Genomic DNA, 27840 nt, shown 5'->3' with positions numbered 1-27840 from the left:
GAACAGGTCCCCATATGCTACAAGTGGTAGATTAATTTGCTAAGCCACCACGTCAGTTCCGAGTCTGAGACTCTAATGCAAAAGTACTTGGAAAAAAGTTTGTGGAAAATAAAAGATTATTTTGGCTCAAAAAAAAAAAAAAAAAAAAAAAAAAGGATGGGGGGAATTCCAGGTGGATTAGGAGTCTTGAAAAAGTTCATGGAAAGGGTGCCAGTGATGTGACTTAGTGAGTAAAGCTACCGTTTGCAGCACCAATATCCCATTTGAGAGCTGCTTCGTGTCCTAGTAATTCCACTTCTGATCCAGCTCCCTGCTGATGGCCTGGGAAAGGCAGAGTGAGGCAGCGTAGTGTGTGGGCCCCTGCTTCCCCCTAGGAGACCTGGGCAAAATTTCTGGCTCCTGGCTTCCACCAGGCTCAGCCCTAGTTGTTGTGGCCATCTGGGGAGCATGCCTGTGGATATAAGATCTCGCTCTGTCACTTCCTCTCACACTCTTTCAAATAAATCAATCCTTTTTTTTTTTAGATGGAAAGTATATATTTTTATATATATATATATATATATATATATATATATTATGAAAACACTATGCACAGATTTCAACATTTTTTTTCTGTGATGTTTTAATTCCATTTTCCACAAACCTTTTGAAGTAACCTCACATAGAAGGCTCAGTGAAATTTAGCAGCCCTGAGAGTCTCTCGTCACTTCCCAGACCCTTCAGTGCCATCACATCTTGTTTTGTCAACAGGACTGTGGCCACTGTCAGCTTCGATTTGTTGCTCAAGACAGATGATGACTGCTACGTAGACCTAGAGGCTGTGTTTAACAGAATCACCCAGAAGAATCTGGATGGGCCCAACTTTTGGTGGGGAAAGTAAGTTAGCCTTAGTACCCATTGTCACTCAGGTACCTGACAAAATGTTATTAGTACAGAATGAAACATGCAGGTTACTTTGTCACAGAAAAAGGTGGTTAAGATATAAAATATCCAATGTTAGAATACATTCGTGGCACATTTCTGAAACCGTTTTTTTCTGTGCTTCTTCAGAAATATGGATTCATGATTTTGAGGGGGGGGTCTGTGATTTGGGTGTTTGTTGGGGATATACCAAAAGTACACAGTGATCTGAATCATTCCGTTCAGCAACTCCACAAACACAACTTTGAGAGAATTTAATATATTAATAATTTATATGCAGCATTGATGATTATGAAATTAAGATGTGTTTTCTTGTTATTTCACCCTCTGCAAGTATATGCCTTTGTAGCCACGTTATGTGGACTCTCAGTTTCAGGTTGAACTGGGCCGTTGACCGAACTGGGAAGTGGCAGGAGTTGGAATACCCAAGTCCTGCCTACCCTGCCTTTGCTTGTGGGTCGGGGTACGTCATCTCCAGGGACATTGTCGGCTGGTTGGCAAGCAACGCAGGCTGGTTAAAGACCTATCAGGTAACAAAGATTCTGACCTAAGCACTTACTCATCACACCAAGTTTCCCCAGACCTGCATCCCATCCCCCAAAGCAGAGGTGTCTTCCTGGGGAGGCACTCCTCCGGGGTGGGAGCCCTCTTTGGGTAGCCAGCCCTCAACCCTTGGCTCCCATCTATTCCTGACTGGTTTTCTTTTTTTTTCCTTTTTTTTTTTAAGATTTATTTATTTTATTACAAAGTCAGATATATAGAGAGGAGGAGAGACAGAGAGGAAGATCTTCCGTCCGATGATTCACTCCCCAAGTGAGCCGAAACGGCCGATGCGCGCCGATCCGAAGCCGGGAACCTGGAACCTCCTCCGGGTCTCCCACGTGGGTGCAGGGTCCCAAAGCCCTTGGCCGTCCTCTACTGCTTTCCCAGGCCACAAGCAGGGAGCTGGATGGGAAGTGGAGCTGCCAGGATTAGAACCGGCGCCCATATGGGATCCCAGCGCATTCAAGGCGAGGCCTTTAGCCGCTAGGGCACGCTGCCAGGCCCTCCTGACTGGTTTTCAAGCCTTTTTCACCCGTGCAGTCCCCTGCAGGAATACAAATACTTCTGTCCTTGAGGAAGAAGACTAAGGAGACTGGTACCTCCTTGCTGATGCCAGCCATGGTGCCGATAAACAGCTCTGTGTCTGTAATACTATTAGTGCCTAAACTCTGAAGTTGAGGGTGCATGGGAAGTGTGGACTGTATTCTCGTTTTGTGCTATGGGTGTTTCAAATTAATGGCCATAGCTTTTACTTTGTGCATGAGTGTTTATCCATATTTGGCATTTCTTATAATAACAAAACAAAGCCATGGAAAGATTTTGTTATGAGAATGGCTATGACATTGTCTTTACAACTGAAATAGCATGTAAACTTCTGCTTTTAAACTTTACGGAAAATGTGTAGGGTGAAGATGTCAGCATGGGCATCTGGATGGCTGCCATAGGACCCAGAAGGTACCAGGTAAGCAGGCGTGGGGAAAGGGCACTGGCTGAGAGCTGAGGAAATGGGGGCGGGCATCTGGCCCCATGCTGAAGTAGCTGCTCAGAGTCCTGCCATGCCTGTCATAGAAAATCTGCCATCGTTATGCTTTTGATTTAAGTGACCAAGAGATCTTTCCATTGACTGATTCATCCGCAAGTCCCTGCAATACCCAGTGCTTGGCTAGGAATCCATGCAGGTCTCCTAGGTGGATGGCTGGGACCCCAACTCAAGGAAGCTGAGAGGGGATGTGGATGGCCTACACCGCCTCTTCACCACTCTGCCCAGTGCCTACCCCTCACTCAGTATTTTTCTTAGTTCAACAAGAAATGTTCTGAAATGGAAGGTTTACCATTAAACAGTAATTGAATCTATGTAGATTAGAATCTTTGCATCTTGAAAATGATAGAACCTGCTGGCTTGAGCTTCTGGTTGTAAAGCAATCTGTTATCTAAATAAATACAATATTGTAAGAGCATTTAAAACCCACTAACTGTTGAGCCAGAAAAAAGGTTGCTTCTGTAGAGAGCAAAGGGCATGTGGGAGCCTTGGAGGAAGCGCATCCAGAGCTGGCTGCCGTGGGCCTCATGTTTCTGTTCAGTTCTGGACTCTGGACTGTGGAAGCTGCTCTGTGGTTGCTGAAAGGGTGAGCTTATCTATTGAGACTTTTTAAATCATGACCTCATCTTTGTAAATGGAGATGAGTATTTAAAATGTATATTTTTAAAATTATTTGAAAGGCAGATTACAGAGAGAGAGATCTTTCATCAGCTTATTCACTCCCCAAACGGTTACAGTGGCCAGGGCTGGGCCAGGCTGAAACCAGGAGCCTGGACATGATCCAGGTCTGCATAGGCCCTAATGGGAGTCAGCTTCCATTGCTTTTAGGAGGTGCATTAGCAAGGAAGTAGGTGTAAATTGCAGCTGGGACTCGAGTAGAGCTCATACAGGATGCTGGCGTTGCAGACAGCAGCCTAATTTGCTATACCACAATGCCAACTTCCAAAATGTATTCTTAATTTGTGTGTTTTTTCTGCTGTGCACCCAAGAGCCCCACTCTGATTGCTTTAGAGTCTCACTTGGTGTTTGGGGGCTGCAGAATGACTGCCTGCTTGCATGGTGACAGATCTCATGGAGGAGGCCTTGCTGTGCCATTTGAGCAGGCCTGAGAAGGCAAAACCCTTCATACAGTGTCTGGTTTTCTTGGTGCCTGCTTTGTGGCACGCAGACTAAGCCACCAACTGCACTACCCGCATCTTAGGAGACTTAGTCCTGGCTGCTCCGCTTTAAGCCCTCTCCCTGCTGTGACTAGGAAAGCAGAGGGTTTCCCTGATGTCAGGGCCCCTGCCTACCATGTGGAAGACTTGGATGGAGTTCCAGGCTCCTTGGCTTCACGTTGGCACAGCTCCACCCCAACCATTACAGCCATTTAGGGAGTCAAGAGCAGATAGTGTCTTTCCAACTCTACCGTTCACATTTCCTTCCCTTTGCTAATTTACTTACTAAATGGACATAACGGCCATTCCATCACCCTCCGTGGGTGACAGGGTCCAACTATCGGATTGGAAGCCAAGTAGCTGGGACTCACACTAGCATCCCCACCTGGCTATCCCACATCGCTGCAGTCTCTCATTGAACGGGTTTCTTGCTAAGTAGTCTGCTGTGTTTCTGGATACAGATGCCATGTCAGAAATCTAGAAAGTACCCTAGTAGGTAAGCCCTTGCCCTCAGTGGTCTATAATCCTGCCCAGCATTTGACATCACTGACCTTAAGCAAATGGTGTAAGCTCAGTTTGTAAAAGGGAAATAATTCCTCCCTCACAGGGGTACTATAACTCAGTCATATTTATATTTAACACTTGGTACAGTCTGAACATTGCATTATAGTAGTAGATATATCTATGAAACTCTCCACATAGGGATTCCATTTGCTTGCCCTTAGTGCACGCACCACGTGATTTCTGTATTCCACAGCCATTGGATTGTGGAGCTGCTCCTTCCCTAAAAATAAGAGGGACCAGCTGCACCCCTCCAAGGCAGTCACCCCAGAACCATCATAAAATGCCTGGCAGCTGATAGGACACAGGAAAGCCACAGGTGTGCATGCTGTATCTCTTCAGACAGCGCCCAGTTCTCAAGTCAGCTTGTCTTGCTTTCCAACAGGACAGCCTGTGGCTCTGTGAGAAGACCTGCGAGACGGGGATGTTGTCTTCTCCACAGTATTCGCCGCAGGAACTGACGGAACTGTGGAAACGGAAGGAGTCGTGTGGTGACCCCTGCCTGTGTGAAGCAAGATAGCAGTGACTGGATGCCACCATGTTGAAAGGTGTGGTAGGCGAATGCTATATGGAGGCTGACGCTGGCTCCTGGTCGGGTGGTAGAATGTGCAGCCTCTGGGCGGAGTGTGAGCTGGCCCTGTTACCTGTACCCAGTGTGGTAATTCTTACTGTTTGCATGGATGTCCTTGGTAAAAACCAATGGATACTGTAGCATAAAAGAAGTTTTTAAACCATATATTTGAAGATGCTTAGGAAAAGTACCAAATTATTTTATAAAAAAGATTTCTAAATGCATCATGGCTAATTTAGTAATAATTAGTAATGATTTCCTATCACTTTTGTTACAACTTGGCCTAGTTCAGAAAATCTCAGTATATACAGAATTTTAGCATGAATGTTAGAGGAGCTTCAAAAAGATAATTATGAACCAAAAAGAATGCAGCTGCCCTGTGATCACGGGGTGGTCACAGAAACCAGAGCTGGAGAGAGAGATGGAAATACAGTCAGATTGTGCAGGTCTCTGAAGTACAGTTTGAATGTGAAAAAGAACCAATAGCATTCTAAGTTCTGGCCCTTGGTTTTTCAGGTTCGTCTGTGTAGTACATTGGTAGCTATCTGTGCCATTTAATAAACCCTAAAGATGACAGTTTAAACAAATTTTTGTGAATAAGAAAAAGCAAGTACTTCTCAGGGTTTTTGGTGCCATTAAGAAAGATTTCAAAATCACTGGCACTTCGAAAGAATTTTTCCTGTCAGTGCCTATATTCCCATGTGTTCAGTTTAGTTGTAACTGTAGGGGAAGCATGTGATTGGTTTTTAAGCTGAGAAAAGAGATAATAGTGTGTTACACCTGGTGGAGGATGGGACATTTCCTAGCAAGAGGAACCAGATCATGGTAGTGACCTTGATTGTTGGTTTTATCACAGACATTAACTATGTATTTAAATCTTTACATAATGAAATACAGTGAACTTTAAATATGAAGATCAGAAAGCTCTTAGGCTTAAAGCATTTATTATTACTATTATATACAAAGTCTCCTCCCCGTAAAAAAATACATCCTTTGTCATACCTAAGCCATTGATTTCTGGGGAACCCTAATCATGATACAGTTTAGTCTCTTAAATTTTATTTGTTGGTGTTACCATCGCACTAACAGACAATCTCCACTTTCCACAGAATAAAACTGCAATGACTTTAGGTCATTTTCTAGTTCAATTTCTCTGCCCGGCATCTAAAATTAGAAGAAAGGTTGAGAGGGTGATTATGACAGATCTAACAAAGCACATTATAAGGTTATACATATCCTCCATGTCCCCTAAAAACAACCAACCAGCAGAACGCCCTATACATCTAATGGACGCATGATCCGCCTTGACCTTCCGACAGTGTTAGGAGCAGTCTGAAATCGCTTGTCAGGTGTGTGGAGCTAGGCTTTATATTTGACTAGGAACTTACTTTGGTACTTTCATAGGACAGCTGAAGTTCTGACACAGGAGCTTTGAGAAGACGTGAGAGCAGTCCTTTCACCTTCTGAATAGTCATGGAGTCTATCAAGAAAAAGAAAAATCCCATCAGTTCTCTCAGAATGACAGGTACTTACACTACAAGCTCACATGACCAGACTGTGGCTGGGCTAACAACTGTGGCCGTGCTGTCCCCTCACCCAGGTAAAAAGGGATAGGCTTGAGTCACCTGACAGGCTGTGGGAAACTGACCCAAGTGCCCTTTGACAGTGAGTTTTCATACCACTCATTTTAATACTGCTCGTTTTTTCTTTACTCTGAATAAACCAGAAGTAGTGATTGCAGCACAGAAAAATCAAGGGTTTGAAATCATTACATTTTCTTTCTAAACTTTTGCGGTTACTTTCTCATTGCTGAAAGAATGCATGGAGAGTGGCTGCCCCGAGGAACCTCACTCCTCTATAAAATCAAAGTGTAGACCAGGCGGTCTGCAGGATCCCTTCATTCGTAACAATTACCACGTCTGTGTTACACAAGCGACTGCCTGGGAAGGAAGCGGAGGAGTAAATGCTTTGGTTTATTCAGAAAATGCTTTGAGTCTCTTTCCAAAGATGGTTGTGGTAAATACTGGCTATTTTTATTATGAGAACTATAATTTCTTTGAAGCTTTAGCTGGAGGTATGGCAATACAGTAGTGTGGTATTCCTGAAAAAAATGTATTCAAACATATTTTTCTATTAAATCATTTTTTAAAAGCTGTTTTTATGCAACTTGTAATAATAAATGTTATCTTTATTTTAGAATAAAATCTTGGCTTTTTCTTGTTTATGTATTGGATACAGATTTATAATGTTAATAACAATTTTAGCTGTGAATGCATGGTAAGTTAGTAAGCCGCTGTTTGCCACACTGCCATGTCCACATCTGAGCCATGGTTCAAGTCCTAGCTGCTCTGCTTCCCTTGCACCTCCTTGCTCATGTAACTGGGAAGGCAGAAGATGAAACACTCAGGCCCCAGCTACCCACTTGGCAGACCCAAGCTTTCTACTTAATTGTTTTTAACATTTATTTATTTTAATTTGAAAGGCAGAGTTACAGAGAGGAGGAGAGACCGAGATCCTCCATCCACTGGTTCACTCCCCAAGTGGTTGCAATGGGCAGAGCTGAGCCAGTCTGAAGCCAGGAGTTTCCTCTGGGTCTCCCACGTGGGTGCAGGGCCCCAGGGACAAAGTAGTGGAGGCTGGGACATGAAGTGGTGTCCACAGCAGATGCTGGCAGTGGAGGCATAACCTGTTACACCACAGTGCCAGCTCCAAGAATATCTGCCTTTCAAATAAATGCATCTGCCAACTTGCACTTGGTCTGCAGAAGAAAAGGACAATTTGCATAGAATAATGTAAGTACTATTTGCAATATGGTGATGTATGATTATTTTAACCTTCAGAAAATAAGAAAACTGATAACTACTTGCCTTTTTACCTTTCCACAATCAATTTAAAATTTTAATGGGTATACTTCCAGGCTTTATTTCTATACGGATTTATATAAAGTTCATGAAAGTTGCCTATTTTGAATTTTTTAAAAAATTATTTGAAAGAGGGAGAGACGCGGAGCTCTTCCATCCTAATTCACTCCCCAGATAGAAGGAGCTCCTGCCTTCAGCCTGGCTATCTTGGCCAAGTCTCCCAACCTGAGTGACAGGGCCCCAGATGAACCTTTGGAGGTTGTCTTCTGTAATAAAGTTACAAACTAAGCTATATGAGTTTAAATCAACAGACACTTGAGACTAGTGGCAGCCGTATTGAATATAACATACAAGACTTTCTCCTTGATGCATGGTAGTATGTTTTATGGTTATACCCGAGTTTATCTAACCATTCCCCCACTGTAAATATTTACTTTCTTACAGAGCAGTTAATATGACTTGACAAAAAGGAAATACCAGTTTTTCATGCCAGTCATTATTTTTGCTAATTTGATATGATGTTTTGCCTAAGAATTAAGAACACATGGGACTGACATTGTGGCATAGCTAGTAAAGCCACTGCCTATAACAGCAGCATCCCAAAAGGTGCAGGTTCATGTCCTGACCACTCCACTTCCGATCCAGCTCTCTAATGGCACAGAAAAAGCAGTGCCAGCTAGCCCACATGGGAGATCAGATGAAGCTCCTGGCCACGGCTGGCAGCTATGGCCTTCTCGGGAGGGAGCCACTAGGTAAGCGTGTGCTGCTATGTGTAGAGGTAGGATACAGAACTGATTCTGAATAGCTTACAGTGGTAATTATTACATAGAATTTCTGGAGATAATTCTGATAGTTCTACTCAAAGGTTCATGAAAATAGAGCATGGATATACAAGTAACCAACTCTGTGAAGACTCGAGCGTAATGCAGGAGGAAAGAAGGGGAAGGGCCTGTCACCCGCAGTCAGCGGCACGTCCCTACACAGGCCTGACCAGTCCTCTGAGCCTGCAAAGGAAAGCTAATGAAGGCTAGGGACAACATTCTCAGGAAAATATTCCACAGTGCTGACATTCCCAGAACTGATTCCATGTTTCTGGAAATGGGAAAGGAAAAATGCAAAGCCACCTAAAGCCAGTGACATCACCTAGGACTCCTGGCCCTCTAAGCCATCTGCCCTAAGACAGCCTTTACTGAAGTTAGGGGGGAAAAATGGTCAATTCACTATATATAAGAGCCAAACATCCCAGGAATAAATTAGCAAATAAAAATGGAAAAGTAATGGAGAACTGGATGGTTCTCAGAAAGTTGATGAAGGACACGGCCTTCCTTAAGCACTATCAGATAAGCTTACTGTATCTGACTGAAAAATCAATGTGATTTTACTGCACTGACAAGCACATAAGGTTTAGTCATTTGCTAGTCATTTAGGCTGATTTATATTTCATTTCTTTCTCACATCCTTACTGTTCCACATTGAACATGCTTATAGTTCAGCATTTGTTTAGGAGCCAGCTAATTCTTTGGAATGCAGAGTACCATGGCATACTCAAATGTAATTTTTCTTTGGAGTAGAAACTGAAGGTATAGTATGTTGATTTAATTTACTTCCATCAAAGCATTTTCCACATAACCAATTCGGTTCCAACAGAACAAATGTTCTAACAGATCTTTTATCGTATTTATAAAGCTTATTTCAGTGAGTCCATTAAAAGAGCATGTGAGAGCGGTGACTGCTGGGACCCCTAGCCAGGACTGCCTACAAGGAAAGGCATCAGTGGCCCGGGGCCACAAGGACCTGCCTACTCCTTCATGGAGGGAAGAGGAGAGTAACTTACCCCAAAGTAACAGTAAGGGGAGTAACCCCAACCCCATTAGGAATCAAACAGCAGTGGGCATGGGGCATTCCTGAGAGGCTAACCCTTCTGCCGCCTTTGTGCAAAACCAGATCCATCTACAAGGGCTTCTGCTCTTAAACTATTTTCTAAATAAGCTGACGCAATTATGGGAGACCCCAAAGTTTGGAGGCTAGGGGAGTGATTAACAAGAAGCCTTCACATAGTTCCTAAAAACTGTGTGTCATGAAAAAGCAATGCATGGATTTAAAAAAATTTTGCACCAAAATAAACCATTCCATTTTTTCAGGAAGTGCAGAATTCTAAAACAGATTGGGCTAATGAGAAGTCCTAAGTTCTGCAGCCCACACTTCAAGAATTGGATGTTTTTATTCCCTTCTACTCAGATCTCGGCTGGTGCTTCTTTCCCACGCACACAGAGGGAATACGGGTTCACTCTTACCTGGCAGTTGTTTCTCTAGGACTTGCTGACCCACTTCATTCAGATATTTTATCTTCAGTGCTTTAAAGAAAAAAGGCTAATTAACATCTACAAGTGTTTATATTATCCACATAGTTGATGATAAAGCTAGCTGTTCAGTATATTTTGACGCACTCCTAACAAACAGATCTGATTTGAAAATTCCTTCTAGAAATATTCTCCTGAATCCCAGCAATCACAAGTGCATGGACCACCATCCCGCAGCTCTCCTTGTCCCCTCAGTCAGCCTCTCGGCACACGGAACTGGTGTCCACATCTCAGCTCAGGGCATTACTCAGATACCTCCCATCCTGGCCCACCACTGGGCTTAACGCTCCGGAGCTGCCGAACCATCCAGTGAATTCACATTCAACGTTTTAGAATTCTCTCAAACCCCGGGCACAAATGCAAGAGAAACATTTGTCCCCATTGCTGTCTGCATTAGTGCCCGAGGACTCTAACACAAGTGAGCTGTACTGCATTTGGGACTCTTACTTAGCAGCTGTTTTTTGATCACAAATGGTTGTTGTGTTTGGAGTTCCTCATCTTCAGGCGCACCGTACTCTGACAAGAAATGAAAAGGGAATGATGGTAAACCCAGTGCCTGGCAAGGCCAAGGGCCTACAGGGAGGTGTCAGCAGAGCCCTTTTCCTCCCAGGATACATCAAGTGACTGCACACACGCGAAGCTGCAATCCATTTCCTTCTACACAGTCGTTTGGGCAAACCCACCCCTCTGTCACTTGTGTGCCACCTTCTGGTTCCTCAGAGTCCTGACTCCAACTAGCAGTACACGGCTGTGCTTCCATACACTGCAGACGTCTGCTCCCTCTCACCTTGGCTTCTGGGGAACGAGTCCTCAGACCTGCCTCAGCAGATCCTGCAGTCCCAAGCTGGGCATCTGAGGACTCCAGGGCACACTGACCCCCTCCTGCAGGGCAGCCTCTACGTGAGAGCGTAAGGGAAGTGGGACAACAGCCTGCCTGTTGCCTGAGCCCCTGAGAATGCTGGCAATTACAGGCGCGAAGCACCTTCCAAAAGCTCATGGAAAATGGAATAACAAGGCTAAGTTTATTCTGGTAGCAAAAAATGTTTTTGAAATGCATGGATAGTTCGTGATACACGTTTTTTCATGTATTGTAGAACAGCTTATACTATAGTAAACTTGTAACTTTTTTCATTCCATTTTCCCTGAACCATTTGAAATACCCCAGAGTACCAAAGCTTAGATATACCATGCTATTTCCTAAGCTAATGTAATTTCTGAATCACAGATTAGTACAGCAATTACAATATAATAAAAATCACATGAATGTGGTCACTCTCAATCCTTTAGTGTACTTTCACCTCTTAGTGGGAGCACTTCACAGCTTCTCTTTAGCGTATCTGAGTTGCTGGCGTCACTCCGCTTGTGCTTTGGGACCGTTATTAAATAAGGCTTATTTGAATACAGGTACCATGACACCCTGACAGGCTGACAGTGACTTAAGTGGCTACAGGACAGGTAGGACACACAGGATGGGCACACCAAAGGATTCTCTGTGTCCCAACAATTCAGCACGTCAGAATGGCACATGATATAAAACTGCAGAAAAGCAGCCTCAGATGGGGGGGTGTCAGATTTTCTTCGCAAACCCCCACCTAGCTGCTCCTGACCTTGGCATTCTTAGTGAAACCCCACACCTGCCCACTGCTGCAGCGCCCCCACCTCCACCCTCACAGGATTCCGAATTCACCTAAAGTGGCCAGGAAATTGGGCCAGCTAATGGTGTAATTTGAAAGCAATTCCCTTAGGCAGCTTTTCTTCCTCAAATATAATGTTCCAGCCTGAAGCATTTATGCAGTGAGCTTCTCGCATTAGGAAATACATAAAAGAAGAAAATCACATAAAAGCGAAATATAGAATGATAATGAAGTCAAAACAAAATGGAAAGTACATTATGGACAAAGATTTCTGAGTGCTTAGCCACCCTGCATACCAAGCACCCAGACTGGCAGAATATAGCACGCCCTCAGGACAGAGCTTAGGCAGAACTACGGGCTCCAGAACTTTCCTGTGACTTAGTGAATCCTTGGCAGCTTTTGGAACAAGGTCCTGGACTGCTTCCTCTCTAGCTGGGTGCAGAACAGGACCCACTGCCTGCAGCCTGGCCTCTCTGATGAACAGGTGATAGGAGAGTGACTTCTATTTAAAGGGTGCCTTCCCTTCACCAAAAGCTCATCTTTCCCTCTGGGGGACCTATGCTGTCTTCCTGCTCATCTGTGTGCCCAAAGGGGCCTAGAGGTCATTTAGGTGAGAGCAGACCATGCCAAGAAAGAGAAACAGAAGCAACATCCAGAACCTCCCCCAGTGCCCGAGGAGCACCTGGCACAGCCCACAGGCAGCTGCTGGAGCCAGGCTCTCGCTTGCTTCCAGGTACATACTCAGGCAGAGAAGCTGGTATCGGGGGTGGGCTGCGATGAAGTCTCTGCTCGGTCTGTTTTTGTCCGGATCCTGATGGCCACCAGCCTTTTTCCAGTCATTGCCAAAGGCTTTTCGGTAATCCAGCTCGGCTCCATGCCTTTCCCCTGGTTCAATCTAGGTGCAGGTGAGATTCAGGCAAGTCTGTTTTCTAGTCTGTCACTCTCGGTGTGCAGCAAGTAAGAGGGAACGAATTCCAATCCAAACTTCTCTTCCTGGGAGTGCCTGTCCTTGAGCCAGTTCCAGGACAAGGCCAGCTGCCTCAAGTCACCTCTCTAGGACAGGCCTGGAGTCCCCACCCAGGAGAAGCTGGCTCACTCTGGTGGCACAAGGGTGCTGGCCGGGCAGGAGAGAGTGGCTGGGAAGCAGAGAAGGGGAACATTGTGCTCTGGTCTTTCCCTACATGGTTCCACAGACCAGGAAGAAGTGGCCGACCAGCCTTGCGCTGCCTGAGGTATGAAGCCAGGCAGGGCAGAACAGCAGGTTTGCTCTGCAGGAGTCTCACAAGTAATGCCTGGGCCCCTGGGAGTCAGAACAGAACCATTACCCAAAGGCACTAGGGTCACATCCTACCTTCCCAAAGCAAAGTGCAGGCCTCTGCGACACTCAGGTATAACTCCTTTCCGAGTTTGTGATCACCTACTGGTCAATCTGAAAGGGACCCCACCCGAGGCAGGTGCTCACCTCCTGTCTGTTGAGCATCTTCAGCTGGCCAATCTTGGCGATGATGAACTGCCGGGCCGTCTGTGCGGCTTTGCTGTCTGGGACGCCAACCACGGGGATCCTCATGCAGGACAAGGTGTGCAGACTCTGCAGCTTATCCAGCTCGTTGATGAACGACCACTGAAACCCACAAATGGACAGAGAAAGAAGGCACCACGCTGCAGGCTATATGGTCAGTGATCTGAAGTGGAGACAGGAAAGCCAAGGCCCGAGTTCTGATCCCAGGCCAGGAATCCTGTCATGCCTGTGCACCGCACCAGCTCTGTAACCGTGCCATTTCGGGGCAGACTTGATGTGCATCATGCCCACTTCCTAAGAGGAATTTGACTTCTAAGAGGAGTTTCACTGTGATTAACTAAAGGAACCCACCAGCCCCACCATGAGAAGGGAAATAAGCAGTAATAGGTTCTGCATGCTGCAGACGCTCTTACTTGTGATATTGGGTTGTCATTTACTATAAGGTACTGCAAGGACGGGAACATTGATGTTTTGCATCCTAGAAAAGGGAGAATTAAGTTACACAGTCAAAGTGAAAGAAACAGCCCAAGTATGGGAGAAGGAAACTTTAGCAATCTCATATACCAATTTCAGCATCTGGAAAATGGATGGAGGAAATTCCAGTGTTGGAGAGGTTTAGTTTTTCTAACCTGAAATTTAAAACGTTAAATTTTATTACACAGAACATTATAAACCACCGTAGGCTTATCAACCAGCCTAGCTTTGCAGGTTTTTCTGTTTCTCTTTTTCCATCTTTCTGGGAATGCATAGGAACCACAAAGTCCATGTTTGGAAATGCAGACAGACGGCATCCAGGTGATTCCACAGTCCTCTAACAGCTACTGGGAGTGTGCTGCTGCGCCAAGTGCCGAGGGGGTCTAGGACAGTCCCAGGCCTTCCCTCTGACATTTTCACCAGGGTCACATCACTCATTCTTCCAGTTAACTGGTACAGGCAGAATCTGCATTGTACATGGGTCCCAAGTAGTCTCTAAATTAATTCAAAGAAAAATTCCCCAAAGGAAATTCCTCAATTTAGGAATTTTTCATCATTATTAACCCATATATATATTGCGTGTGTGTGTATAATCACATGAAAATTCATTCCCTGAAAATCAAGTAAGACTAATGTAAGACTAATGTAAAAGGTGTTTTACCTGGGCAGATGTGCTATCAGAAACAGCTGATTCTCATCCATTGGTTGATTAGAGGAAAGGTCTAGCAACTTGAGTGTCTGTAGAACATTGGTTGGCCTGTATGGAAAATAAACGTTTTCAGCTTGAATCACCTTTTAATCATCTCCAGGTCACACCCGTCCAGCACTTGCATTTAGTGTGATAAGACATGGGGGTGGGAGACAAATAGATCTGCCTACCAGGACAACGTGGGGCATCCTGCTGGTGTGATGGGAATGTTGCCAACTATAGCGTGACTGTCCTGACCATGACACTGGACCAGATTTGCAAGCTGTTCCCAGTGGGGAAACTGGGTAAGGGGTGCAGAAGATCCCTATTATTTTTTTAATCCCTATTACTTCTTACAACTGCATGTGAATCTGTGAGTCTATACCTCGAAATTTTGAAATGTGTGATACCTGCATGTGCTTTTATAGTGAATGAAATTCTGCACAAAGTTTATTAAACTGAATCCTTTGATAACTTGCTGTAAATTTTCCCATGTTAAGTTCACATAGTAATTCAGTGATACTAACAAAAGGAGATAAGGCAGCCACATATTGGCTTAACTGAACACTAGCCTTAAACAGATAATTAATGACATTACTTAATCCCTACTTCATAGCCTGTAGAGCTTCCATTTGGCAAATGAAAAATATTTATGCAAAACAAAAAACTCATGACTGTGTGTGTATATAACTCAGGGCTTTAATGAGTTTCCCTCAATTCAAGCCCACCGGTGACATTTTAGTTGACATCCGAGGTAGAAGACAAAGCACAAGTTATTTGCAGACATTCAAAAAACGACCATTTCCATAATACTGAACCATGTATTTATTCCAGATGACTAGATGTAAGTCAAGCCTTGTTACCTTTCTGAAATGAAGATCCCGTCTGACTCCAGACTCAGCTCCTCGAGGACGGGCCACCCGGAGGCACATGCCAGCACCTGGAGGACAGTCTCGAATCGGGGCAGGCAGCAGCCTCCACTGACCATCCCGCCCCCGCACCACAAGTTAGTTACTGATGCAGAAACAGGGCACCTCAGTACAGGCTCCACACAGGCCCAGTGTGGTATGGGGATGGGAGAGAGATGACAACGTCCCAGGCCCGCGTGCACGCAACATAGACACACCAAGGTGGATGTCAGAGGTGTGACCTGGAGAGACTGACTGATCACAGGAGCTGGCTTGGCCAAAGAAAGGAGACTGACGGCAAGCACCTGTCTTCAGTTCTCGCCTGCAGCCCGGGTGTGTAAAGAACGGACCAGGCAGAGAGGATTTCTCAACAGCTCTGAAAGCACGTCGTGTTCCTGCCCTCTCCACCAGCTAGGTACCCTTTCTGTCCAGAGGCTGTCCCTGCACCTGCAGGGGGAGATGGTATCTCCCAAGGAAGGAGCTGAGGCAGGGAGTGCCACGGCTGCAGTCATGCAAGAGGGCAGCGCTGCCTCTGGCATTTCATTCATGAGCTGGGAATAGACTTCACTTGAACAAGGGGATTCACTAACACCCTTGAGAAATAGGTGTGCCAGAGGTGCCCAGTGCCCCTGGTCAGTCACCTACACATCCACTTTGAGCTTTGCTGAAAACAGTGGCTTCTAGGAGCTGAACTTCAGACAAGAAAAGGATGCGAGAATCCTGCTCTTTGGCCCTTCCCTGGAACAGTCTACAGGGAAGCCGGAGCTCAGGCAACTGCACCAGGGCTGTTAGCGCCGGGTGCAGGCCCATTGCATACCAACAGGGGCGCTAAGACACCAGAAAAAGCAAAGAGAAAATGGGAATATGAATCCCTAAATGTAAAATTCTGTTTAACAGCAATGACTTACTTCCTCTTTGTAAGTTTAACACAATTGTCCTTAATTCTTAAATCTAAAACTTTCGATTGTGTAGTAAGGCAAAGAAACGTGGATTACCTCAGCCCATGTTATTTCTGTTCGGTTAAGGACTAAAACCTTCAGCATCGAGAATGTCCCCGTTAGAGACGGTGAGTCCGAAGGGAATCTGAGTTTGTTTCTGCTGTGTAGGAAGAAGCAGACACAGTAAGCCTGGCACCGACAGGGCTGGCCAGCAGCGACTTGGGACTGAATCGGAGGAGCTGAGCTTGTTGGGACCTCACAGTAATTAGTAAAACCGAGATGAGTCCAGGCCATCTGATGTTTAGGATGTGCAACTCACAACTTCTGGGTATCGGACAGGCAACGCGAGGTGTCAACAGGGCTGGGGACAGCTCTGGCCATTGCAAAACCAAGTCCACCCTCAGGTGTCAGTGCTAGGGGTGGGGAGCTCCAAGTTATCTAACAGCCTGCCCTTCTGCTAAGGGGCGAGAATGGAGGAAGTAAATCATGAGCCTCGGGAGTTCTGCCTGAGAGCCCACTCTCCAGAAGTGCTGTATCTTGACCATCTCATTAAAAAGCATTACTCATATCTCCAGAACAGGAGAGGCCCCCGGGTCAAGTGTTACACCCATTTCCCCTGCTTGAGGCACAACTAATTTAGGCCTGGCTACCTGCCTTCCCCAAGCACCACTGGCCTGGATACATAATGACGGCTCAAATTGAAAGGCCTGGCTCAGCCCCTGGAAAATTAGGTTCTGAAATGGAAACATGGAAAGGGGCTGGGGCCTGGCACAGTGGCTAATCTGCAACCTGCACGAGCTGGGATCCCATATGGGTGCCCGTTTGTGTCCCAGCGGCACCGCTTCCCATCCAGCTCCCTGCTTGTGGCCTGGGAAAGCAGACGAGGTTGGCCCAAAGCCTTGGGACCCTGAACCTGCAGGGGAAGACACTCCTGGCTTCAAATTACCTCAGCTCTGGCTGTTGCAGCCACCTAAGGAGTGAACCAGGAGACAGATTTTTGTTTCTCCTTTCCTCTGTAAATCTGCCTTTCTAATAAAAATAAATCTTAAAACCAAAAACAAAAAATCTGGGGCTGGTGTCATGTTGTAGTAGGTTAAACCTCCGCCTGCAGTGCCAGCGTCTTATATAGGCATTGATTAGAATCCTGGCTGCTCCATTTCTGATCCAGCTCTCTGCTAACATTCCTGGAAAGCAGTGGAAGATGTTTGGGCCCCACCATCCATGTGCGAGACTCAAAAGAAGCTCCTGGGTTTGGATACAGTCAACTCTGGGTATTGCAGCCACTTGGGGAGTGAAGCCTCTCTGTAAATCTACCTTTCAAAATTTAAAAAAAACAACTAAAACTAATCATCATCAGTTTAGGAAGGCCAATGAAATGATTCACTCCTAATGCAATTAAATACTAGCAGCTTCCAAACAGACCAGCTCTTTTACAAATATCCCTCCCCTCTCCTTCTCCCCAGCTATGTGTCACCTCTCCCATTGTTCCACTTTCTCATGGTCAGGCTTACATACAAGAAGTATGAAGATCGTCTAGCTCAATTCATCAGCTTACCTCACCTTATCCTGCACCCGATCACAGCAGCGAAACTTCCTGAGGATCGCTGCCTGGCAGCTGGTTACTATCAGGTGAACCCAGTATTGCAAACCTGCCCTCATTAGGACATCTCTCAGCTGGCAGCTTTCTCTCCAGCCTCTTCCCTATCTTGTTCTCCCAGAAACACCAGGAATGTTATGGCATGTGACGGACAGTCCAGGAGACGCCGGGAATGGCAGGGTGTGTGACAGGCTGGAGTCCGTACCTGAGAATGAGAACTTCCAGGTGTTGGAGCTGCTCCGCAATGCGTGTCACCTCTTCCCAAGATGACAGCAAGTTTTCTGACAAATCTAGTGTTTTAATATCTACAAGCACGTTAAGAAACAGCAATTAAAAGATTCATGGAACTGATAAAAAAGCAGCTACCTCTTAAAGATTCCACGCTCTAGAATTCAGTTTTCACTTCATACCCTTTGCCTTCCTTTTGCTTGGAATTTTTTTCATGAACATACAGCACTTTTTAATCTCTTATGCAACTGTTCATTCAAAAACTGGAAGGTTTTTTTGTCATGTACTCAAAATGTGAGGCAAAAATCTATGATCAAATGAGTAAGAACCAAAGTCACAGCTGAATCGTTAGCATTACTCAACAAAACAGGAAAGGACAGACACCTCAAGTGTGCCCCTGGGCCGTGCCCTCTGTACAGCTTGGCACCCACAGTCCTCACACCCAGCACATGCCCTGTGCCCAAAATGCATATCGTTACTAAAGGAAGAACATCCTCCGGGTAGACACCACAGGTTAGCTTGGGTGCACATTCATTCAAGCAACCCGCAGTGGCAAGGAACCAGTCTGTATGGCCCCTGCTGTCCCAGGACAGGGAACTAACAGGAAGCAAAATGTGGGAGAGCAGCAGGATCAACCCACCACTCCAAGGGGAGGAAGGCCAGGAGGAACACTTCACCATCTGGGCCAGTCTATAGATATGGCAGCCACCAGAGGTGTAGGGTCAAGTGCTAAAAGCCGGGGGGGGGGGAGGGGCGGCACACTGGACAACAGACTGCAGGGGAGTGAGGCAGTTCAGCAGACTCCCCGCCCTGCCGGTGGAGCACATGCGGATCGCCTGCATGTGGGGAGGGAGAGAAACCGTCCGAATCACTCCATGATTTGGGACCTTGCAGTGGGGTTGTCATTTACTGAGAGCTTCCAGGATGGCCAGCTTTGGGGGATGTCATCTGGAACATGCTAGGCTGTGCAAATTAACACTGCGGGGAGAAGTAAAACCTAACAGTCATTATACCCTTACCATGACCTAGTGTCACCGACCATGTCTGAAACATAGGGAAAGGGTTTGGTTTGCTTATGGTTTTTGTTTGCTCCAAAAAGCCAGCAGTATCCTGCCCAAGGACTAGCTCGAGAGAAAACCATTTTGGGCAGGAACCAATCAGGAAAACTATGTATGTGGCTGGGGAACAGAGAGGAAGGCAGCACACATGCAAGGGCCGGAGCGATGCAAAGCCTGGTTGGCTGGGCCTGGGCCCCGATCCAGCCAGCAGCTGCCTGGGCTATTACGGCTCAGGAGCCAAGAATAGTTCTTTATTTTTGGATGGTTACATTCCCAGTGGCAATACAGGTACCTACACGGTTCTACCTACTGCTCTCACAGGCCTGGAGCGGCCAAGGAAACGCTCCCCAAGCCCTGATCTCAAGGTGACCTAATGGGGGCCCAGGTACAGGACGGAAAAAAGACAGCCAAGAAACCCAGGCTAGCAGTCACCCACGGGATGCCCTGCGCCCTAGCGCCTGCACAGCCTACTACTGCCAGAGGAAAGTGGCAAGGAAAAGTCAGGCTTTGAGCTGTGATAGTCGCAAGAAAACAGCCAACCATCCAAACATGCCACATACAAAAGGGGACCGGGCAGGAGCCGCAGGTGCCAACTGCCCAAGAAATGAACACAGCGCAGGTTGCCCAAGTCCCTGGGCTCCTCCCACCTCACTGCGGCAACACAGCTGTCCAGTGGCCTGGGGTTAGGGGGCAGTCGACGTGACCCGTTCCTGCGCTGCAGCTCCAGGCTCACTGCTGGCCACCAGGTGCCCCTGGCAGCCCGAACTCCTGACGTCTGCCCTGCCGGCTGCGGTGCTTTCGGCCCCACTTCTGTCCATCAGTCCCACTGAGTCAGGCTCAGCAGGCTGCTCCAGAGGGTTGATGTCCGACCATTCTGCACTCACTCCTACTTCCTGTCACGTAGGTGAGGGCCCTACGAACTGCTAGAGGACAGCGTGTGAGGAGTGCTGACAGCCTGCAGTGACCGCTCAGCAACCGCCGTGGGTGCCGTCTCTGCTCTGAACAGACCAGCGTGCGCTATGCTCCTCACCAGGGCTCTCCCACGCCCCCTTCCATCGCCGTCCCTCACTGCCACTGCTTGCCTCACCCACTCAGCCAGCAGCCATCCTGTGCTGGGGACAGAAAGATCTCCAAGCTGTTGCCTGTGGGGATGGCCCCTCAGGCACACAGACTGGAAAAGGTTTGCTTTGATTTCCTCAGGGCATCTTGCTCATCTGGTATCTTTCCTGAAGATCAAACCCATCATAAGCAGCTGGGCTACCTTCAGCATCAACTGTCAAGCAGAGACCTCCTATGTTTCTCATTTGGGGCATAAAAGCACCATGTGGCAGAAAACCCTCATCACAGAGTGTCTGTTAGGAAGGGAGGGTAGTAGAATGGACGTGGGGTAGGGTAGCCAGCACAGGAGCAAGGCTCAAGACCAGCACCAGAGTGTCAGTAAAAAGGATACTGGGACATGTTTTGGCGATTACTCCTTCGTCACCGGCACAGCTTATTGTACAACCTTGCAGACAAGCATTTTCCAACTTGCTCAGCTGGCTGCATGAGAAACAAAAGTGTACAGGTACACATGAGCACTCAGGCTGTGTCCTGGCCCTCACAAAAAGTAAAAGGCATTACAGACAAATAGAAAAACAGCAAACACAATATGCCAACTCCAATCCCCACTACCCCATATCAAGAAAGATATCACTGCCAAAACAGGAGGAAGAACAGAGAAGAAATCAAGTGTGGCAAATGTGACTGAAGCCCTTGTGCCCTCTCCACAACAGAGCCCTCACCTCCCCCTTGCCACAGAGGCACATGCTGCTTATTTAATCCTAAGTTTTTCTTATTACTTTTGCTACATAGTTCCGAACTCCTAAACACTCCTGCACTTTTTGTAGAGTATACAACTTGACACAGATGACATTCTCTATTGAGTCCTCTACAACTTACCTTCCTCTCCCTCAACATTTGGCACTTGCAGCTCTAGAACATTCAGTTTCCCATCATGGGAATAAGTCAAAACCTATCTGTCCTCCTCCTGCCATCTAGATCAGCCCCAGCCATGTCCACATTATTTTGGCACTCCCAAGCGTGTCTCAAGGCAGGTCCCAGGGAGCATGCACAGTTCCAGCCTCCCTACCACCCCTATCTCCCTGCTCCCACCAGCTACACTCAAAGAATCCACACATTATGATATGGGGGGGAACACAGAAAGCAGAGCCAGACCATCACGATGCTGAATGCAGTCCAGCACCTCCTTTGCTTTGGGAACAGACTACCTTCGTGCTTCCCGATCTAGAGAGCTCTGGTGCATGTTCAAGTTCGCACACAGCAGCCTTACTCCTGACAGCCAAATGGTGGGAACAGCCTGCACACAAAGTGCTTCATGCGCACACTGGGTGACTGCCCTAAGAAAGGAAGTTGTGGCGCCACTGACACAGAGGACCCTTGAGGATACTACACAGAGTTCATTAATCCAATTGCAAACAGAGACCTGCCTTTGGATTCCACTTCCCTGAGGTTCCTGGGACAGGCAAATTCAGAGACATGGAAAAGGGTGCAGTGGTGGGCAGGAGCCAGAGGAGGGGGAGGGGGAACTGGGCGCTTCATGAGCACTGCAGAACTAGCACATTCTAAATGCTTACAGAACCACTTATTGAATTCAGAAGCAAATTTTATGTAACTTATGTTCTGCTACAACTTTTAAAAATAAAGATATAGTGAGTTAACATTTGTGAAGCTCTCAGATTGTAAGTATTTTAAAAAATAAACCTGAAACTGACAACAATAGGGGAATACAAGATCAAAATGCAAGGCAAGAACAATTACGATCCTCAGAAACTAGGAAGAAGAGACAGCAGCAAAGGCCGGCACTGTGGCCGCTGCCTGAAGGTCAAGCGTCCCACATCAGAGGACCGGCTGTTCTGCTTACGATGTGGTGGCTCCCTGCTCATCCGCTTGGCAAGGCAGCAGCAGATGACCCAAGTGGCCACTGCACCCGCATGGAAAACCCGAATGGAATTCCTGGCTTTTGGTTTTGGCCGCACTAGTCCCAGTCATCACAGCTATTTCTGGCGTGAACCAGCAGTAGGAAGATCTGTCTCTCCTGCTCTGACACTTTGCCTTTCAAATAAAATAAATCTACAAAGGCAGCAGCAGCATGCCAGGCACAGGCCCCCCACCTTTCTCAGTCCACAGGGCCCTTAGTGTTTGACTTTTTCATGGTGTTCCCAGGCCAAAATAACTAATGTTCCAAGTTGGGGTATAATTAGGGCTGAACAATATCATGACAGCTAGGTCCTGCCAACCTAGTGTCTGCTGGGCACCGTACACTTCCCCAGCCTGCAACCAGATTAGACACCAAAGCCTCTATTTCCTCTTCCACACCACTGTTCATCATGGCACTTATCCAACACCCAGCTTTGTAGGCATATGACATCATCAAAAGGAACTGCAGAAATCTCACCAACCTGTGAATTACCTCAAACTAGTAATTTATACTGTGTCTGACAGGTGGCGCAATTTCCCTCTAAAATTTGAACTATTCTTCCGTGGCCCAGACACTTGGCACAAAGCTTGGGAACCCAGGTCTCAAAACAGGCATCGCCCCAGAGACAAATGCCAGGGTCCGTGCAGTAGGTGTGAATGACACAAAGGTGTGAAGAGAACAGCTCCCTGCATGGCAGGGCCCAGGGAGCTTCCAGCTACTTGGCAGGGCCTAGCGGATTCATCTCTGACCACCTTGATGCAGTTTTCACTCCCTTTCGCGTGGGCACTCAACCACCCCACTAAGAATTTTGTATTGAGGCATTGTCTGCCCCTGTGAGATGGCTTTTACAACCAACATGAGCTTAAGAGTTAATGTTACTGATAATGTCCTGGTGAGTGGGCCTTTAACTGCACACAGGAGTACAATCAAGCCCATGCTGTTTCCAGACACCTTATTGTGTACCTACCCATTGCCATAAAATCTGGCCCGGACATTTAGCATGCTTTCTGGGAAATGGCTCGATAAGAATTTTACAAACTAATGGAAATGATGGGAGTATGGGTTAAGACTGTCAGGACAAAAAATATAGCTACTGGGACCCTAAAAGCTATCTTGTTACTGGGACCCTAAAAGTTATTTTGTTACTGTGACCCTAAACGCTATCCTGTTACTGGGACCCTAAAGGCTATCCTGCTAAGGCAAAAAATATAGTTACTGTGACCTTAAGGGTTAGCCTGTCCTTGCAACTCTTTAGAACATAGAAACTGTAGTTGCTTTAGCTGCTTTCATAATTTCTAACTAGAGGAAATACAGGCTGATTTCACTAACATCACAAAGATATACTTTTGATTATTGTTTGATCACTTATGAGGTTGTAGAACCTGCAGTTGTAGAGGAACTTAATGTTTGGAACCTTTTGTCTTAGATCTTTGTTTTTTCTCTTTTGATGTATTTCTCCCATTAAGTGATGGATAAGTTGTAGAATAAGAATTGTAGTAAGAGTGTATTACTGAATAAGATGTGTTGTCTACTGAGAAATTCTTGGCTGCAACGTTGGAATGGATAATGCCCTGTCTTAAGGTGAAATAATTTGTAGAATTATCTTTGGAAACACTCACTTGTCCATTGTAGAATTGAAACTTAAATGGAGTAAATTTGGCTCATTGCTAATTACAATTCTTTCCGCCGTTATAACTCTTGCTTTACTTGTTCAGATAACAAACTGTGTGAGCTTGCTGACCTAATGGCCTTTAGTGCCAATGGCCCGTAATCCCCATAGACCAAGACCCCGGACTTACTAACCCATACATAATTCAAGGTAGGGGCCTGGTTGTCACAGGTGGCACCAAGGTTAGAGCCCAGACCTGAGGAGAGCGGATGAAGACTGGCAAACCAAGATAAGCAAGGAATATGGGATCCTTCCTCAATCATTTCTCAAGAAGTTGTGAATTGTGCCCCCCTGAGGCTATGTCAAAATGCCCCTAAAAGAAAACTTTGTACTGCTTCTGTATAAATAAAGCGGACAGCTTTCTCGCAATGTCCACAATCATCAAGGAATCCTAGTGGTCCGTCTCTCCTTTCTTTCTCTCTTCTTCTTTCTACGCCTATCTCACGCACCCTTCCCGAGCTCCGAACTCTCGGCTGGAGCTGGACTCCGGCAGACAAAAGTGTCTCCAAGAGAAACTACACACAACCGGTTTTCATTGGATTTCATTCTTTTCTTGTAGGAGGCTTTGCTTTGAAGAACAAACTCAAAGCTGGTCAGATGAATATTAAAAGATAACATTTGGGGATTGAACCAGTGGATGGGGAGATCTATGTGCCTTTCAAATAGGATAACCTTTTAAAAGACAACAAAATGGGGCCCGGCACAGTGGCCTAGCGGCTAAAGTCCTCGCCTTGAAAGCACCGGGATCCCATATGGGTGCCGGTTCTAATCCCGGCAGCTCCACTTCCCATACAACTCCCTGCTTGTGGCCTGGGAAAGCAGTCCAGGACAGCCCAAAGCTTTGGGACCCTGCACCCGCGTGGGAGACCTGGAAGAGGTTCCTGGTTCCCAGCTTCGGATTGGCGCGCACTGGCCCGTTGCGGCTCACTTGGGGAGTGAAACATCGGATGGAAGATCTTCCTCTCTGTCTATCCGGCTTTCCAATAATAATAAATAAATCTTAAAAAAAAAAAAAAAAAGACAACGAAATGGGCCCAGTGCGGTGGCTTAGCAGCTAAAGTCCTCGGCTTGAAGGAGCCAGGATCCCATAACGGAGCGGGTTCTAATCCTAGCTGCCCTGCTTCCCATCCAACTCCCTGCTTGTGGCCTGGGAAAGCAGTCGAGGATGACCTTGGGACCCTGCACCTGCGTGGGAGATTCAGAATAGGCTCCTAGCGTCAGATCAGCTCATCTCTGGCCGTTGCATCCACTTGGGGAGTGAATCATCAGATGGAAGATCCTCCTCTCTGTATATCTGATTTTACAATAAAATAAATTTTTTTTTTTAAAAAAGACAAAAAATGGCTTCCAGTCGAGGTTTCAGTCCCTAACAAGAACAGCTGCCATGAAGTACACAGTAACACTTCTTATTCACAACAGGACCAACATATTGGGTAATATTTTGTAGCTGGCAGAATAGACCAGGGAATGGAAACTTCTAGCGTGTGTTGCAGCCAGAAGAGTGCCGCAGCTCACAGCTGAACCCGGCATGCCTGACCTGGACCCTGGGTCCAGTCCATCATGATTTCTTAAATACATCTCTAGCCAACATAAATAACAGAGTGTCGCAGCATCTCTGCTGGTTCAGTTTCTTGGTCAGGGAAAATTTTTAAATGCAAGAAGCCTCAGTAGTAGAATTCAGGAGTCACACAATAGCTGTGTATGAACCAGGGGAGGAGCATCTGCTGCTCCACAGGATTCTCTCAAAGACATTAACTAATAAGGAAAAAATAACACCTGCCTTTTGGAGTCAAGATACTTAAATATCAGTGTTTAAATGGAAAAATAAAGCAATGATGTTCAACACTATGAATGCATGTTGGTTCCTGACATCCAAGTAAATCTTGGTAGATTAAACAGCAAAAACCCCTCACATAGAGTAACTTCTAGTTTCTAGTTAAATCAAGTTTTTTGTTTTTGATTGGAAAGTCAGATATACAGAGAGAAGGAGAGACAGAAAGGAAGCTCTTCTGTCCACTGATTCACTCCAGCTGTTGGCTGCAACAGCTGGAGCTGAGCCAACCCAAAGCCAGGAGCCTGAAGCCTCTTCCGGGTCTCCCATGTGGGTGCAGGGTCCCAAGGCTTTCGGCCATCCTCCACTGCTTTCCCAGTTCATTAACAGGGAGCCAGATGGGAAATGGGGCCGCTGTGATTAGAACTGGTGCTCAAATGGGATCCCAGCGCGTGCAAGGTGAGGACTTTAGCTGCCAGGTTACCGCGCTGTGCCCTCCAGATAACAGCATTAGCCATAACTTTGTTTTGATCAATTTGCATCTTCTAAATTCTCAAAAAAGTAGATTGTTTTGTAATAAAGAACAAGTACTTTAAAAGTACTTTAAAGTCAAGTACTTTAAAATATATGGATTTATTTTAAGATTTTTTTTCCAACAGTCTATGCTTTAAAAAAAAAGAGGTGTCAGCAAATGAATTTCTTCATTGTATTCATGTACACCTCCATTTTACATTACGTTAAATTTTTCTGACAACATACGGCAAGGAATTCACTTTGGAAGAACCAAAAACCATACCCTAATTCTTTTCAGCAAGCAAAAAACTGCAGACCTCTATCATGTGCCTACAAGTGATTCCTCCCCACGGCCACCAGGTGTCACTACAGAGATGTCTCCCTTAGGTTAAATCCCAGGGCACTGGGCATCACCAGTAGAGCAGAGCGGTCTTTCCAGGACCTTGCACCCATGTGGGAGAACCAGAAGAAGCTCCTGGCTCCTGGGTTTGGATTGCCTCAGCCTCGATCATTGCAGCCATTTGGGGAATAAACCTGCAGAGGGAAGATCTCTCTGTCTCTAAATGCATGGTTCAAAGGTCCCCAGAGAATAAAGACATGTGATCCGCGTAACAATTTAGAACAACTTCCATTTCTAATTTGTCATTCAACTGAAAATGTCACCACCCAATAGCAATGGACCAAAATGACAGCATTTGTTACTTAATAGTCAACACATAATCATGTGGTATAAGCATTAATAGTAACCAAATCAATGTTTGACTCTGTGGACTCCTCAGATTATCATTCACTATTAACATAGAAAGGATAAACTAATTTGGGAGCAAAGTTCTCAGACTCCAAATACAGCAAGGGGAACTTCATCCCAGAACCTTAATGAAACCATGAAAAGCCAGATCTGTTGGGCCCGGCGGCATGGCCTACTGGCTAAAGTCCTCGCCTTGAACGTGCCAGGATCCCATATGGGTGCCGGTTCTAATCCCAGCAGCTCCACTTCCCATCCAGTTCCCTGCCTGTGGCCTGGGAAAGCAGTTGAGGACGGCCCAATGCATTGGGACCCTGCACCCACATGGGGGACCCGGAAGAGGTTCCTGGTTCCCAGCTTCAGATTGGCGCAGCACTGACCGTTGAGGTCACTTGAGGAGAGAATCATTAAATGGACGATCTCCCTCTCTGTCTCTCCTCTCTGTATATCCGCCTTTCCAATAAAAATAAATAAAAGAAGAAAAGAAAATCCAGATCTGTTATTATTAAGTCCACTTACCTTTTTACTTTTATTAGACGGTCAAAACCAACAGTTTTGACAGGCTTATTTCCCCAAACAATTTCTTTTTTTCCATCTTCTTCTAGTCCATCTTCTAACACATACTGGTTCTTAACTGCAGTAATAAAGTCTGTTCCAAAATTCACCTTGTTTGGACGAATAAAAGATCCTCCAGTTGGGTGCCTGAGAATTGAGAGAAACAGAACATAGAAAACATAGTCAGGCCTGGCTCAATAGCTCAGTGGCTAAATCCTCACCCTGCATGCACCAGGGTGCCATATGGGCACTGACCGGCTTAGGTACTGGCTGTCCCATTCCCCTTCCCTGCACACACAGGAGACCCAGAAGAAGCTTCTGGATTCAGATGAGCTCAGCTCCAGCTTTTGTGGTCACTTGGGAGAGTGAACCAGCAGACAGAAGACCTTTCTATCTCCTTCTCTCTGTAAATCTGCCTTTCCAATAAAAATAAATACATCTTAAAAAAAAAAAAAGAGGAAACCTAGTCCATCAGGGAAGGCCATAGAGGCAACTGTTCGGCCTAACAACTAGGAGGCTGCTCGGGACCCACATGACTTATTGGAATACCAGG

At 46.2% G+C, this 27840-nt stretch overlaps 2 protein-coding genes across 5 annotated transcripts in view; one reads left to right on the top strand and one right to left on the bottom strand.

The window, feature by feature from the left end:
• B3GALNT2 (beta-1,3-N-acetylgalactosaminyltransferase 2) overlaps positions 1–5304 on the top strand; it is a 43615-nt gene extending 38311 nt beyond the window's left edge. Inside the window, exons 9-12 of one of the 3 annotated variants that reach the window (XM_058669374.1) lie at positions 751–876; positions 1292–1451; positions 2369–2425; positions 4607–5301. In XM_058669374.1, coding sequence (XP_058525357.1) covers positions 751–876; positions 1292–1451; positions 2369–2425; positions 4607–4741 — 478 coding nt within the window. In that variant the 3' untranslated portion in view covers positions 4742–5301. Of the gene's footprint in view, positions 1–750; positions 877–1291; positions 1452–2368; positions 2426–4606 lie in introns of all 3 variants that reach the window. The other 2 variants (XM_058669373.1, XM_058669375.1) reach the window with 2 other exon arrangements.
• A 138-nt stretch (positions 5305–5442) lies between these two features.
• The window catches only part of TBCE (tubulin folding cofactor E), a 55529-nt gene continuing 33131 nt past the window's right edge, over positions 5443–27840 (bottom strand). Inside the window, exons 3-16 of one of the 2 annotated variants that reach the window (XM_004578523.3) lie at positions 27252–27434; positions 20508–20596; positions 17977–18076; positions 16232–16334; positions 15192–15268; positions 14302–14397; positions 13731–13795; positions 13580–13644; positions 13110–13268; positions 12389–12542; positions 10461–10529; positions 9948–10007; positions 6181–6272; positions 5443–5956 (exon numbers count right to left, since the gene is read on the bottom strand). In XM_004578523.3, the coding sequence (XP_004578580.1) occupies positions 5864–5956; positions 6181–6272; positions 9948–10007; positions 10461–10529; positions 12389–12542; positions 13110–13268; positions 13580–13644; positions 13731–13795; positions 14302–14397; positions 15192–15268; positions 16232–16334; positions 17977–18076; positions 20508–20596; positions 27252–27434 (1405 nt within the window). In that variant the 3' untranslated portion in view covers positions 5443–5863. Of the gene's footprint in view, positions 5957–6180; positions 6273–9947; positions 10008–10460; positions 10530–12329; positions 12543–13109; positions 13269–13579; positions 13645–13730; positions 13796–14301; positions 14398–15191; positions 15269–16231; positions 16335–17976; positions 18077–20507; positions 20597–27251; positions 27435–27840 lie in introns of those variants that run through there. The other variant, XR_009246194.1, reaches the window with a different exon arrangement.

Source organism: Ochotona princeps, chromosome 10 (genome assembly GCF_030435755.1).
Source record: "Ochotona princeps isolate mOchPri1 chromosome 10, mOchPri1.hap1, whole genome shotgun sequence".
Lineage (NCBI taxonomy): Eukaryota > Metazoa > Chordata > Mammalia > Lagomorpha > Ochotonidae > Ochotona > Ochotona princeps.
This window is presented reverse-complemented; position numbering and strand designations above follow the sequence as displayed.